This window comes from Ictidomys tridecemlineatus, chromosome 15, assembly GCF_052094955.1.
Source record: "Ictidomys tridecemlineatus isolate mIctTri1 chromosome 15, mIctTri1.hap1, whole genome shotgun sequence".
Lineage (NCBI taxonomy): Eukaryota > Metazoa > Chordata > Mammalia > Rodentia > Sciuridae > Ictidomys > Ictidomys tridecemlineatus.
In genome coordinates this window covers 4,211,017-4,225,464 of record NC_135491.1, presented here as the reverse complement: position 1 = coordinate 4,225,464, position 14,448 = coordinate 4,211,017, and the positions used below count along the sequence as shown (strand labels likewise).

At 37.9% G+C, this 14,448-nt stretch overlaps 2 protein-coding genes across 2 annotated transcripts in view; one reads left to right on the top strand and one right to left on the bottom strand.

Annotated features, from left to right (window-relative positions):
- Nucleotides 1-14,448, bottom strand: part of Ppp2r1a (protein phosphatase 2 scaffold subunit Aalpha) — a 70,003-nt gene that overhangs the window by 11,783 nt on the left and 43,772 nt on the right. The window lies entirely within an intron of this gene.
- LOC101975671 (vomeronasal type-1 receptor 4) lies at nucleotides 9,491-10,443 on the top strand. The gene is given in 2 exon segments (XM_005341801.4): nucleotides 9,491-10,205; nucleotides 10,208-10,443. Coding segments are annotated over 2 exon segments (933 nt in total). The 5' UTR covers nucleotides 9,491-9,508.

The window sequence follows — 14,448 nt, the reverse complement described above, 5'->3', positions numbered from 1 at the left end:
TCTCTCCTGCTGCCAGGCTTCATCAGCCAAGGTAGAATACCATTTTGTTACTGTCCTGAGCCTTGGCACTCTGTCTTCCTGACTAGACTTCACCATCTGCACATTACTGTGCATGCAAACACGATTGCTCCTGGGGTGACATTCCAGATGTCATTGAGGAGCACCTACCCCAGCCCTGGGAAGTCACAGAGGGATTGCCCCCAGCTATAAGATGTGGATCAGAAAGTGTGGCTAAGGGCTGAGGAATAGTGCAGTGTGCAGATGCCAGGTTTCCTAGATCCATCCAGAAAATATTCACTGAAATTACAAGTTAGCTTATTACCTGAGTTCTGTACTTACTCCAAGCTTAACACATTTCCACATGAACACGTGTCATGGAGGAATAGTGGTCTTAATTGTCTGGAGAGAAGGAGGCTATAGTTTTGGAAGAAATGCCACCACTGCTTCCTCTTTTATTGGGAGCATTTCTTTGAAACATTCTTCAATGTCAATTTGTTCTGCAGTCAATGGCAGAATGCAGAATTATCTAATTTATTACTACTAAGGAATTCATTTTTGATTCACCTTCCCTGTGGCCCCTCCTTCTCTCCCTGTCCCTCTGCTTCCTTGCTACAATGAGAGGAGCAGCTCCCCTCTACCACACTCTTCCCCATGTGTTCTGCTTCCCCCTGAACCCACAGCAATGGAGTCAGCCTCCTGTGGACTGAGACTTGAGATCCATGAGCCAAAATAAACTTTTCCTCCTCTAGGTTGTTCTTTTTGGGTATTTGGTCTCAGCAATAAAAATCTGACTAAAACAGAAATTGGTAGCAAGAAGTGGTGGTGCTGCTATGACTAACCTGAGCAAAAGAAAGAAATACAGAGCAGTTGAATTGGGCAAGAGGAAGTCAAACTGCCAGTATTTCCACATGAGATAATTTTACATATGGGAAAACCAAAAGACTCTCAAAATCTACTAGAGCTAATAAACAATTTTAGTTTCTGCATGTAAATCAACACACAAAACTGAGTAGCAAATTATATGAAATGGAAATCAAGAAAGCAATATCATTCCAATAGCTATAAAAATGGTCTCAAAATAAATTTGACCCAAGAATTGAAAACTTTAAAACATGGATTTTAAAAATCAAATTAAAAACTTTTTAGTTTAAGTAGGTCCCATTTGTTTATTCTTGTTATTAACTCTTGGGCTACGGGCGTTCTATTAAGGAATTTGGAGCCCGACCCCACAATATGTAGATCATAGCCAACTTTTCCTTCTATCAGACGCAGTGTCTCTGTTTTTATATCTAGCTCCTTGATCCATTTTGAGTTAACTTTTGTGGCTGGCGAGAGAAAGGGATTCAATTTCATTTTGTTGCATATGGATTTCCAATTTTCCCAACACCATTTATTGAAGATGCTATCCTTCCTCCATTGCATGTTTTTAGCCCCTTTATCAAATATAAGATAGTTGTAACTTTGTGGATTAGTCTCTGTGTCCTCTATTCTGTACCATTGGTCCACCTGCCTGTTTTGGTACCAGTACCATGCTGTTTTTGTTACTATTGCTTTATAGTACAGTTTGAGCTCTGGTATCGCTATACCTCCAGATTCACACTTCCTGCTTAGAATTGCTTTTGCTATTCTGGGTCTTTTGTTTTTCCATATGAATTTCATGATTGCTTTATCTATTTCTACAAGAAATGTCTTTGGGATTCTGATTGGCATCGCATTAAACCTGTAGAGAACTTTGGGTAGTATCGCCATTTTGATGATGTTAGTTCTGCCTATCCATGAACAGGGTACATTTTTCCATCTTCTGAGATCTTCTTCTATCTCTCTCTTTAAGGTTCTGTAGTTTTCATTGTATAAATCTTTCACCTCTTTTGTTAGGTTGATTCCCAAGTATCTTATTTTCTTTGAGGATATTGTGAATGGAGTGGTTTTCCTTATTTCCATTTCAGAGGTTTTGTTGCTGATATACAGGAATGCCTTTGATTTGTGCGTGTTGATTTTATATCCTGCCACTTTGCTGAATTCATATTTGGGGAGTTCAAATCTCAATTGAGTCGAATGTATGAAAGATGATATGTCTTGAGCTCTGTAATGTTTTGAACAATCAATAAAAAAAAAAAAAAATCAAATTAAAGAAGATGCAATTTGTGGAAAGACATCAGATATAAATAGATTAGAAAAAATGAATTTAGTTAAGGTGTCCACGATATTTTCAGTGATCTACAGATACAATTCAATCTCTATGAAAATATCCATTGGACTTCACATAACTATTAAAAATAATTTAAAAAATTATTTGAACCCTGAAAGTACCAGAATACCCAAAGCAATCTTGAGTAAAAAGAACAAAGCAGATAGCGTGACGCAACCTGACTTTAAAATACACTGCAAATCTGTAGGAATCAGTACAGCCAGGTGTTGGCATGAAGTCAGACACACAGACCAGTGGGACAGAATAGAGAGCCCAGAAGTGGGCTCAGGCCTCCATAGCCAACTAACTGACCTTCCACAGCAGTGCTAAGAAGTTGCACTGGATAAAGGACGACTTTTTAAACTGATGGTCGAGGGGAAATTGAGTGTCCACATGCTGACAAACAATGACACCCTGTACAAAAAAAATCAATGCAAAGTGAAGAGAAAACCTGAATGTAATAAAGTATACTGTGAAATAGGTATGTTTAGCCTGATTGGAAAATCACCAAATATGCACATTGTGTGGAAGTTTCCTAGTGAACAACCACATGGTAAGCACATCACAGCTGGTACAAAACTGAATCACTCTATATGGACAGTATGTCTTGAAAATTTTTTCAAAATGCTGCTTATGCATCATAGCACCCACTTAGAACTACCCAAACAATCTGAATTAGACACTCACGTATTACTTATTTTTTTAAATTGCCATTTATCAGAAAACAAGTGACAAACAAGTGCAGGATGCCTCAATTCAAAATGCATGGAATTTATTTTTCCATGGAAAAAATACAAAAGCTAAAAATACAAAATTAGATTTTCTGACATAAACTGTCATTTCCTAGTGGTTCTCTTATAATCTGGAAGCTTTCGACTTTCAAAGCTGCTTTACAGTTTGTTTTGTTATTTTTAGCAGAAGGGTTTTTTTTTTTTAATTCTGGAAAGGTGGGTAGTATCAGATGAGCAATAGCTTCAAAAAGTATGAAGGAAGATAAAAATTCTTTTCTCTTATAATACCAGAAAGAGCCTCAGATGTTTCTGATAAGTCAAAAAGACAACGTCAATTTTGATTATTTTTATTTCTTTCCTCTTCCAAAATGTTCTCAATAATATCAGAGCTCAGGGCTCCTCCACAGCTAGTACTTGCTCCTGAAGAAATTTTATATCTCAAAATTTTAAAATCCCACCACGAACACAGTGGAAGTGTTTTTTTTTTGTGTGTGTGTGTGGGTGGGTTTTGTCTTTTTGTTTGTTTTGACATTTTTAAAATATAACACATTAGGTGAAGTGATTTAGCAAAGATTGCAGAATAGGAGGTTTTTAATCTTAATCTCTTGAAAAAGCTTTGATTTTTGTCAACTCCCCACTGAGGAGTAAAACAAACAAACAAAAATAGCCAGTCTTCAGGGTTAAGAAATTCCATTTCCCCTTTATATTTATTCTTCTTCCCCAGCGGGGCACAGCAGTGAAGGCTTCCTGTTTTTCCATGGGGGAGAGAAAAATGTATAAACAGTTGGTGGCCCACTGACCAAGAGTCCTGTTCCTCCTGTGCCACCTTCAACACTGAGGATGAGGTGCAGTGAGTGGTTAGGAGAGTGTGAGCAGCAATGAGAAGTTCTGAGCACTACTGGTAACTGTGAGGGCTCCTCTGCAGGTCTGCCCACAGCTGATGGGGCCCCTCGTCCATGGGCCAGCCCGACTGCCCACCAAGCTTTCCAGACGCTCCACCTGCCTCACTTCCCTCTCTGAGCACTCCCCAGTGGAGAGTGAGTGAAAGCTTCTCCACTAGAGAGCTGGCCCTTCTTCAGACCTGGCAAAAGAGGAGCAGAGTGTGCATTTCAGGACATACCCCTAGGGAAATCCAACAGAAGGCAATCAGCCCTAGCCTGGTTTTAGGATCTGGGGAGATGATATAGAGTCGTCCCCACTGCCCAGCTTCCCCCAAGGTATAGTTGACAAGTACATCTGTGAAAAATCAAATACAAAAACATATCAAAAAGATAGTGCACCACAATCAAGTAGGGTTCATCCCAGAGATGCAAGGTTGGCTCAAAACATGGAAATTGATATATGTAATTCATCACATCAATAAACTCAAAGATAAAAATCAAATGATCATCTCAAGAGATGCAGAGAAAGCATTTCACAAATGCAGCACCCCTTCATGTTCAAAACATTAGAAAAACTAGGGATATCAGGAGAATATCTCCACATTGTAAAAGCTATCTATGCTAGGCCCCAGGCCAACATCATTCTCAATGAAGAAAAATTAAAAGCATTCCCTCTAAACACTGGAAAAAGACAGGATGCCCTTTTTCATCACTTCTATTTAACGTAGTTCTTGAAACACTGGCCAAAGCAATTAGACAGATGAAGGAAATTAAAGGGATATGAATAGAAAAAGAAGAACTTAAAATATCACTATCTGCCAATAATATGATTCTATCCTAGAAGACCCAAAGCATTTTACCAGAAGTCTTCTAGAGCTAATAAATGAATTCAGCAAAGTAGCAGGATTTAAAATCAACACCTAAAAATCAAAGGCATTCCCATATACCAGTGACAAATCCTCAAAAGAGAAACTAGGAAAACCACGCCATTTTCAATAGACTGAAAATAAAATCCAAAAAAAAAAAATACTTGGAATCAATTAGAGGTGAAAGACCTCTACAATGAAAACTAAGAACGCTAAACAAAGAAATTAACGAAGACATTAGAAGATGGAAAGATCTACCTTGTTCTTGGATAGACAGAATTTATATTGTCAAAAAGACCATACTACCAAAAGCACTATATAGATTCAAAGCAATCTCAATGAAAATCCCAATGAAATTCCTCATACAAGTAAAAAAGCAATCATGAAATTCCTCTGGAAAATCAGAAACCCAGAATAGCTAAAGCAATCCCTAGCAAGAAGAGTGAAGCTGGTGGCATTACTATTCCAGACCTTAAATTATACTATAGAGCAATAGTAACAAAAATGACATGATATTAGCACCCAAATATACCTGTAGATTAATGGTACAGAATAGAAGACACAGAGACTAACTCACATAACTACAGTTATCTTATATTAGACAAAGGCACCAAAAACATATTGGAGAAAAGATAGCCTCTTAAACAAAAGGTGCTTAGAAAACTGGAAATCACATGTAACAAAATGCAATTAAACCTCTATTTCTCATCATGCACAGAACTCAATTCAAAGTGGATCAAGAACTTAGGAATTAAACAAGAGACTCTGTGCCTAATGGAAGAAAAAGTAGGCCCAAATCTCCATCATGTCAGATTAGGCCCCAACTTCCTTAATAAGACTCCTATAGTGCAAGAATTCAAACCAAAATTCAATAAATGCGATGGATTCAAACTAAAAAGTTGCTTCTCAGCAAAAGAAACAATCAGTGATGTGAATAGAGGGCCTATAGATGAGAAACAAATCTTTACCACAAGCACATTAGATACAGCACTAATCTCTAGGATATATAAATCACTCAAAAACCTTAACACAAATAACTCAATCAATAAACGGTCCAAGAAACTGAACAGACACTTCTCAGAAGAAATTTATATATGTATATATATATAATTATTTAGCATCTCTAGCAATTAGAGAAATGCAAATCAAAACTACTCTAATATTTAATCTCACTCCAGTCAGAATAGCAGTTATCAAGAATGCAAACAACAATAAGTATTGGCGAGGATGTGGGGAAAAGGCACACTCATACATTGTTGGTGGGACTGCAAATTGGCTAAGTCAATATGAAAAGCAGTATGAAGAATCTTTAGAAAACTTGAAATGGAACCATCATTTCACCCAGCTATCCCACTCCTCCGTTTATATCCAAAGGTCTTAAAAACAGCATACTACAGAGATTCAGTCACATCAATGTTTATAGCAACACATTTCACAATAGCTAAATTGTGGAACCAACCCATATGCACTTCAATTGATGAATGGATAGAAAAACTTTGGCATATATACACAATGGAATATTACTCAGAATTAAAAGAGAATAAAATCATGGCATTTGCAGGTAAATCGATGGAGTTGGAGAATATAATGCTAAGTGAAGTTAGCCAATCCTTCCAAAACACAAATGCTGAACGTTTTCTCTGATATAAGGATGCTGATTTATAATGCAGGTAAGTGGGGAACTTGTGGGAATCGATAAACTCTAGATAGGGCAAAAGGATCGGAGGGGAAGGGAGGGGCATGGGGGTAGAAAATATGGTGGGATGAGAAGGACATCATTACCCTAAGCACATGTGTGAAGACATGAATGGTGTGACTCTACTTTGTATACAACCAGAGATATGAAAAATTGTGCTCTACATATGTAATATGAAGTGTAATGCATTCTGCTGTCATTTATGACTAATTAGAATAAAATAAATAAAAGACAGAGTCAATTTCAACTAATACTTCCTGTTTCTTACCAGAGCAACAAAGCACTAATTACTGAAAATCCTGCACATAAAAAATGGTGCACAATTTTTAAAGGTAACTCTCTGACTTTCTGGGAGGTCCTGGGGATTGAACTCAGGGGTACTTGGCCACAGAGCTATATCACCAGCCCTATTTTGTATTTTATTTAGAGACAGGTTCTTACTGAGTTGCTTAGTGCTTCAATTTGACGAGGCTGCCTTTGAACTCGAGATCCTACTGCCTTAGCCTCGTGAGGCACTGGGGTCACAGGCCTGCACCACCACGCTCAGCACCATTTGATGTTCTTAAGTAACTAGGACTGCTTGTCTGATCTATACAAACATCCTACTAAACAATCTTACCCTGGGGTTTTTATGTATGTGAAAAACTTCTCAAGCTTCTCTGTTTCTGCTATGGGTCCTGTCACCAATAGGGGCCGATGGGGGTAAAATTATATTTTGCTAAAAATTTAGGTACAGTCATTAAATTATGCAAGTGAGTCCAAATAACTTGACTTGTTTTTTGTGTAGAAGTGTCCAATAACGTCCTAGGTGAAGTATCAGCATCATATTCTGTTTTTACTTGTGTCTCTGAAAACCCTTCCCAGGTATTTTCACTCATTCCATTTCTCTGCTAATACCTTCAATGATGGTGCCACTCAGGGAAATGAAGAACAGGATGTCACTTGGTTTGGGGTAGAAAACTTCTCAGGGAAGCAAGGAATCCAACAGGATATGCATAGCTCACTGCCAGTCCTTCACAAGACAGACATCAGTGTCCTGCCCCTTCCAAGTGAGATCCTCTCCACCTTCAGGGACCCTGGATAAGGAAGGGCCACTCCAAACACTCTGGATCCCCTTAAGACAGGTTATGAGAAAACTTATAATTGTTTTTGGTAAGTGTCCCTTGGGAAGACAGTTTTCAGCAGTGTCCTCAAGTTCCCAAACCTGTATGTCCATTGCTACTAGAGGCACAGTGACGACACCAGGTCTGAGGGGAGGGGAGGTCACAGTATGAGACCCATATCTCAAAAGCTGGCAGCCTCCTTGCAATAGGTGTCTTATTCACAGAGGCCTCTGCACTGGGGTCACCATCCTGGTAAAGAGAAAGCCTGCTGAGTAAGGCAATGGCAGTGTGAGACCAGCATCTGGAGGGAAGACCATCTCAGGAGTCTGGGTAAGTGATCACGTAAGAACAGGGAACTCTGGATTGAATCCAAGAGCATTTCAGAGCCACAGAGAAAGTAGAACACTTACTGAAGAATGGACTCAAGACAGAAAATATAAATGGGTTTCCAACCCCAGCCCCAGTTCCTTACTTATGGCTCCTAATTTAACTAATGTGATCCTCACTGACAGTGATTGGTGTGGTTTAATCTAAGTAAAACCGAAAACTGATTCTCAAGGTTCAGAAGGAGAATGTTTTAAAATCAGTCTCCTGTTCAGCCTCCATGATAAGAATCCTAGCCTGGATTCTAGAGATGGACCAAGAGTCTTTCTGTGCCTGTTGTATGGGGTAGAAAGTTCACAGGAATCCTCTAGCCCTGTGTGGGAAGTGATTGATGGTGATGCTTGAGCTGAATGTTTTCTGTGACTCTGGGCAGGGTGCAGTTAATGCGGACAGTCCTGAAACCATCAGTGCTCTATGGTAATGGTGAGCCTACTTACATCTTAGCCTGGTAAGCAACCTGTATGAAAAAGGAGCTAAATTATCATGGTATTCCAGCATTATCTGCCAGATGTCTATCACCCTGCTTCTGTTTAAAAACATTCTCTGCATGGTATCTAATGCACAATGGTTTAGGGTATGACCGTGGAGCAGACCTGCATTTTGGTGGGGGCACGTGGAAGATCTCTTCACCTTCCGCTCAGTTTTACATGAACATAAAACTGTGCTAAAGAATTAATCTACTAATTTGATCTCTAAATTGAAAATTAATTATTGCAGTTTTTTAAAAGCACAAGGCTTCAGTCTGTACCTTGGCCACATTGCATAGTGTAATATCACTCACCAATCTTGCTCTTTGCTAACAGTTTTGCTTAACTCAGGTGTTAACTAACCCATGCATGTATCATCTGAAATCAATAACATTTTGTTTCTACTCTACACTCTCTTATCGGGTGTTGGTACCTTGTGTCCTGAAGCTTGGCATGGCATGAGGTTGTCACAAATTCCTGTGATAGGTGCTGTTGCTCTTTATTCCTAACACACAGCCATGTGACTCACGGGATAGCCGCCCTGATGTAGAGTCAGCTCTGCCTGTTGCACATAAATCACCACATGGCAGCCATCTGCAGTGCTTTAGTTCCCTCAGTGCATCTACAGATATTAAAATATCTAAGTATTTCCTAATAATATATATTGGTGTATAGTATTCTATAGTCATTGTAAGCATCAAAACATATTACAATAAGAAATTATAAAATACTATTAATTTAGCATATAACAGGAATGTTGAAAAACAAAAGTAAATATAGAACTGGATTGTTTGAAGAACAGAGATAAAAAGCGTTTAGGATGGTGGTTCACTGAAATCTCTGTTTCCACTCAGCCAATTGCAAGACCTTTCCATGTCCCTAATCAGAATTTGAATTTGGATAGACACTTAACCACTGAAGGTTCAAGTTCCTGGTCATTATAGAAAGTCATCCCAGTACCTAGCTAGGTTCTGAAGATCCATGAAGTCTCACCACATGTGTTCCCTACATAGCAGCAAAGGGTGCGTCATTCATGTTTTTAAAAATGTATAGAAACCATTTAGAAATAGCCTAGTAAACGAAAAACTTTAAGTAGATTTTCACAGTGGAACCTCAGGAGAGTGGGCAATGATGGGTTTTTGTTGAAAGGACATGTGCAGCCCAGGCTTCCTCTTTCTGCAGGACCCTCTAGATGGGACAGCAGGGAACTGGCAGGATGGCAGGCAGTGATGTGGTTGTAGGCATCATCTTCCTGGCACAGACTGTGGTTGGAGCTCTGGACAATTCCTTTCTTCTCCTCCATTACCTGGTGCTTTACTTCACTGGGTGCAGGGTAAGACACACAGACTTGATTCTTCAGCACTTGATTGTGGCCAACTTGTTAACTATCCTGTGTAAAGGAGTTCTCCAGACAATGGCATCTTTCATTTTCAAATTTTTCCTTGGTAATATTAAATGCAAACTGCTTTTCTATGTTTTAAGGGTGGGCAGGGGTGTGTCCATTGTAATCATGTGTCTCCTGAGTGTCTTCCAGGTCACCACCATCAGCCCGAAGGACTCTAGATGGGCAGGACTTAAAGTGAAAGCTCCCAGGTACATTGGATCCTCCATACACCTAAGCTGGATTCTGTATATGCTTATAAATATCATTGTTCTCATATACATGACTGGAAAATGGAGCAACACAACAATAACAGACCTAAAAGATTTTGGATACTGTTCTGCCATTCGTCCTGATATGACCATAGACTCATTCTTTGCAGCATTGGTGACATTCCCTGAAGTCCTGTGTGTGGGGCTCATGCTCTGGGCCAGCAGCTCCATGATGCTCATCCTGCACAGGCACAAGCAGAGAATGCAGCATGTTCACAAGACCAGCTCCCCCAGGTCCTCCCCGAGACCAGAGCCACCAAAACCATCCTCCTCCTAGTGAGCAGTTTTGCATCTTTTTACACACTTTCCTGCATCTTTCAGGTTTGTGTGACTCTTTTGTCTAATCCCAGCAGGTTCTTGGTGAACACAGCTGCAATAGTTTCTGGGTGTTTTCCAGCTGTCAGCCCCTTCCTACTCATGAGCAGATACTCCAGTGCATCCCGGCTCTGTTTTGCCTGTATAAAATTTTTTTAAATCCCAAATTTATGAACATGTAAACTGTAAAGTTTTGCACAGTTTATGCTTTTTTAATCTTTCTTTTTTAAAATTTTTTTTTAGTTGTAGATGGACACAATATCTTTATTTAATTCATTTATTTACGTCGTGCTGGGGATCAAACCTAGGGATTCACACATGCAACGCAAGCGCTCTACCACTGAGCCACAACCCCAGCCCTTGTTTACTCATTCTTATCCACAAAAATATAAGCACTGGATTAGTCATATCACCTGAGTGGTGGTTTACACACCTACATTTATATGTTATAAATGTGTGCATGTGAGTTTGTATGTGCATTTGTGAATACGAGCATGTGCGCATGCATTTCACTTTGTTATTTTCCATCAAGTGATAATTCCGTAAAATTTTATGTGTCAAATGTGAATTTTATATTTAATAACTATGGAACTATTTCAAAGTGATTTCACATAAAATCAACTTTCACATTTTCTTGCTATTCTGCTGGCTTATTCTGTTAGAAGATGTTGAATGAATTTTTCATTTGTCTACTATGAATCTATATTTATGACATGAGGTACTGTTTTTTATCATTACAAATGGTTTTTAAATTACTGTTATGTACCTTCAAAATGGTCTTATGTACAATTCAGGCATAAATTGCTCAATTATATTTTATAAAGAACACACACTATGCCTTGCATTCAGCCACACATCAAAGTACAATCCTATCAATTTTTTGTCAAATTTCTTTGTCTTCATGCCTGTACTATAATTATGTTCAAGAGGGACAAGCATGTGACATCTAGATAGATAGATCACTTTCATTTTTTTTTTTTTACTTTCTATAAAGGGAACTGTTTAGCATGAACACTTTTATATTTGACTTTGAAAATTTGATAAGCATTAAAGTTTGTATTTTCACATGTGGTCAGTGATAGAATTCTACTGCAGAAATATCAAATAATTTGTCCTTCCTCTCATGACACATGAGTGCTATGGTATGGATATGATTGGAATTTTTCCCCCAAGTTCCATGTGTGGGAATCCTTGCCCCCAGTGTGATAGTGTTGGAGATGGTGGAATCTTTGAGAAGTGAAGGCAAGGAGAAGAAGGTTGGGAGGTCACCCTGGAGGGGATAAATGATGATCTCATGGAATATATCAGCTTCCACGAGAATGAGTTTTCTTACAGCAAGTGCAGCTGTCTCCACTGTCTTGCTCCTTGTCCTTCTCTGTGGTCTCTTCTGCAAGTGCTCCCACCATTGTGATTCCATCTGCTGTGAGGCCCTCATCAAGCCGAGTGGAGGCTGGCACAGTGTTCTCGACTCTCCAGAACTTCAGTGAAACAAATTTCTTTGTCAAGTTACCCAGACTTAGGTTTTGGTTATTGCAACAGAAAAACATAAATATAATGTATCATGATGACAACTCTCATGCAGGTTCACAATGTGATTTGATGATAATTATATGAATTTCTGTTGGTGTGTGTGTCATGCTGCATTCAGGGGTCAAGTTTTATACCTACTTGGCATTAGGATATATTGATAAAAGAGTCTACCAAACGTTTGTATGAATTTCCACCAAGTAGGTTCTCCTATTTTAGTAAATATCATTTGATATGTCCTTTTTTAGAGTTAATAATTTATATTCTGTTAAACATAGTATGCTAATATAAAACCTATGAGAAGTTCTTCTTCATTTTCTTCAAAGACATCAATTCATACCTTGAGAATTTACATCAGCGAACTATCAGAATCAGCTTTTTAGGTGTTGATAGTGATTTAAGTCTTTTTAAAGAAGCAAACAATGAATTTCAATGTGTTCTGAAAATGTTGCATTAAATATTTTTTTCTGATTAGTCATAAGATATTCTGTATTTTAAAATGTCTGAGAAAATATTTTGAGAGTTTTTGCCATGAGTTATTCTAGCTGTTTGAGGAAATAAATATGCTTACTCTGATTTGAAGATTGACAAATATGCACACTGTATTCTAATATCCTGTGGTACCTTATAAATATGTACATTTTTTAAAGAATCAGATAAAAATAAATAAACTTAGCTGGGCAGAATGGTGTACACTTGTAACCTAAGTGGCCTGGGAGGCTGAGGTAGGAGGATCACAATTTCAAGGTAAGCCTCAACATAAGTAACTTTGCAACATCCTTACTCAAAATAAAAATAAGTGATGGGAAAGTAGCTCAGTGGTAAAGAACCACTGGAATCAATACCTGACACTGTTGCTGCTACTACTACTACTAATAATAATAAATTAATAAATTAATTTAAAATATTCATTTCTTTCTCACAGATTCATTGAGTGCTCACATACTTACCATTTTCAGTGTCAGTAATAATATGAAAAATCTCTCTCATGCTTCTGATCTCTGACTGTCTCTTCAGCTGCCACTCTGTGCCTTCTGCATTAAGGGGCCATGTAAATACACTAGGTCAACCAGATTATTTGAGCATCCCCTTTCTTGAGATCAGGCAATCCGTTGTCTTAGTACCATCTTTAAACCCCATGTAACCGATCATAACCTCAGGAGTGACTACAAACCATTCTCCAAGTCACCTTGGAACCACCTTTTCACAGTGCACGTTTTTCATTTGTAGTTCTCAGGATAACTGTAGAGTGTGCTGAGAAGGTAACACGATAAGACAGGAAGGGACTAGATGGAACAGCACAGCCTCTGGTTCTAATTTTCCCTGGAATCAGGACACCCTTTAAGGGTTTAGTGAGTCATGTGATTCTAGGCCATAAAACCCAGGGAGGACCACTTCCTGGGGTCCTCCAGCTGTGGTGTAAGTGGAGCACGTTCAGATGAAACTAAGACCTCTGTGAGGAGCCTTCGTGAGTGCTGTGGACAAGCTTGGAATGCATCCTAAGCTTCTGCTGCCCCTTGCTTATCTATCTGTAAGTAGTAAATCTGCTTCACTCTTCTTGCTAAGTATTTCTTTGGCTATTATGGGTCTCTCATTTTTCCAGATGAATTTCATGATTGCTTTTTCTATTTCTTTGAAGAATGTCATTGGGATTTTGATTGGAATTGCATTAAATCTGTATAGTGCTTTTGTTAGTGTGATCATTTTGATAATATTAATTCTTCCTATCTAAGAACAGAGGAGATTTTTTCATCTTCTAAGGTATTCTTTAATTTCTTTCTTTAGCATTCTGTAGTTTTCACTGTAGAGGCCTTTTACCTCTTTTGTTAAGTTGATTCCCAAGTATTTTTTTGAAAATACTTGGGAATCAACTTTTTTATTGTAAATGAAGTAGTTTTCCTAATTCCTAAATCAATTATTTACTGTCTTCTACTACTTTTGATGCTGTCTTCTATTTCATTGTTTAAAATCAATGTGTTTAAATTGTATATGTCCTCCTGATTCTGTTTGGGTAAAACATATGTCTCTAGAAATTTGTCAGTATCATCAAGATTTATTTCTTATTGGAGTATAAGTTTTCAAAATAACTTCTATTTGTCTTCTGTATTTTAATAATGTCTGTTGTGATATTTTCTTTTTCATCATGTATGTTAATAATTTCTTCCTTCTTCATTAGTGTGGCTAAGAGTTCATCAATTTTTATTTATTTTTTTCAAAGAAATTTTTGCTTTGTCAATTTTTATTTTTTTTTTCAATTTTATTGATTTCAGCTCTGATTTTAATTATTTACTGTCTTCTACTACTTTTGGTGTTAATTTGTTTTTATTTTTCTAGGGCTTTGAGATGTAATGTTGTCATTGATTTGTTAACTTTTTTTTTATTCTTTTGATGAATGAGCTCAATGCAATAAATTTTCCTCTTACCACTGCCTTCATAGTGACCCAGAGATTTTGATATGCTGTATTGGTGTTCTCATTTACCTCTAGGATATTTTATCTCCATTCTGATGTCTTCTGCTATCCACTGCTCATTCAGTATCATGTTATTTAGTCTCCAAATGTTGGAGTAGCTTCTATTTTTACTTTATCATTGATTCCTAGTTTCATTCTATGATCTGATAGAATACAGGTAGTATCT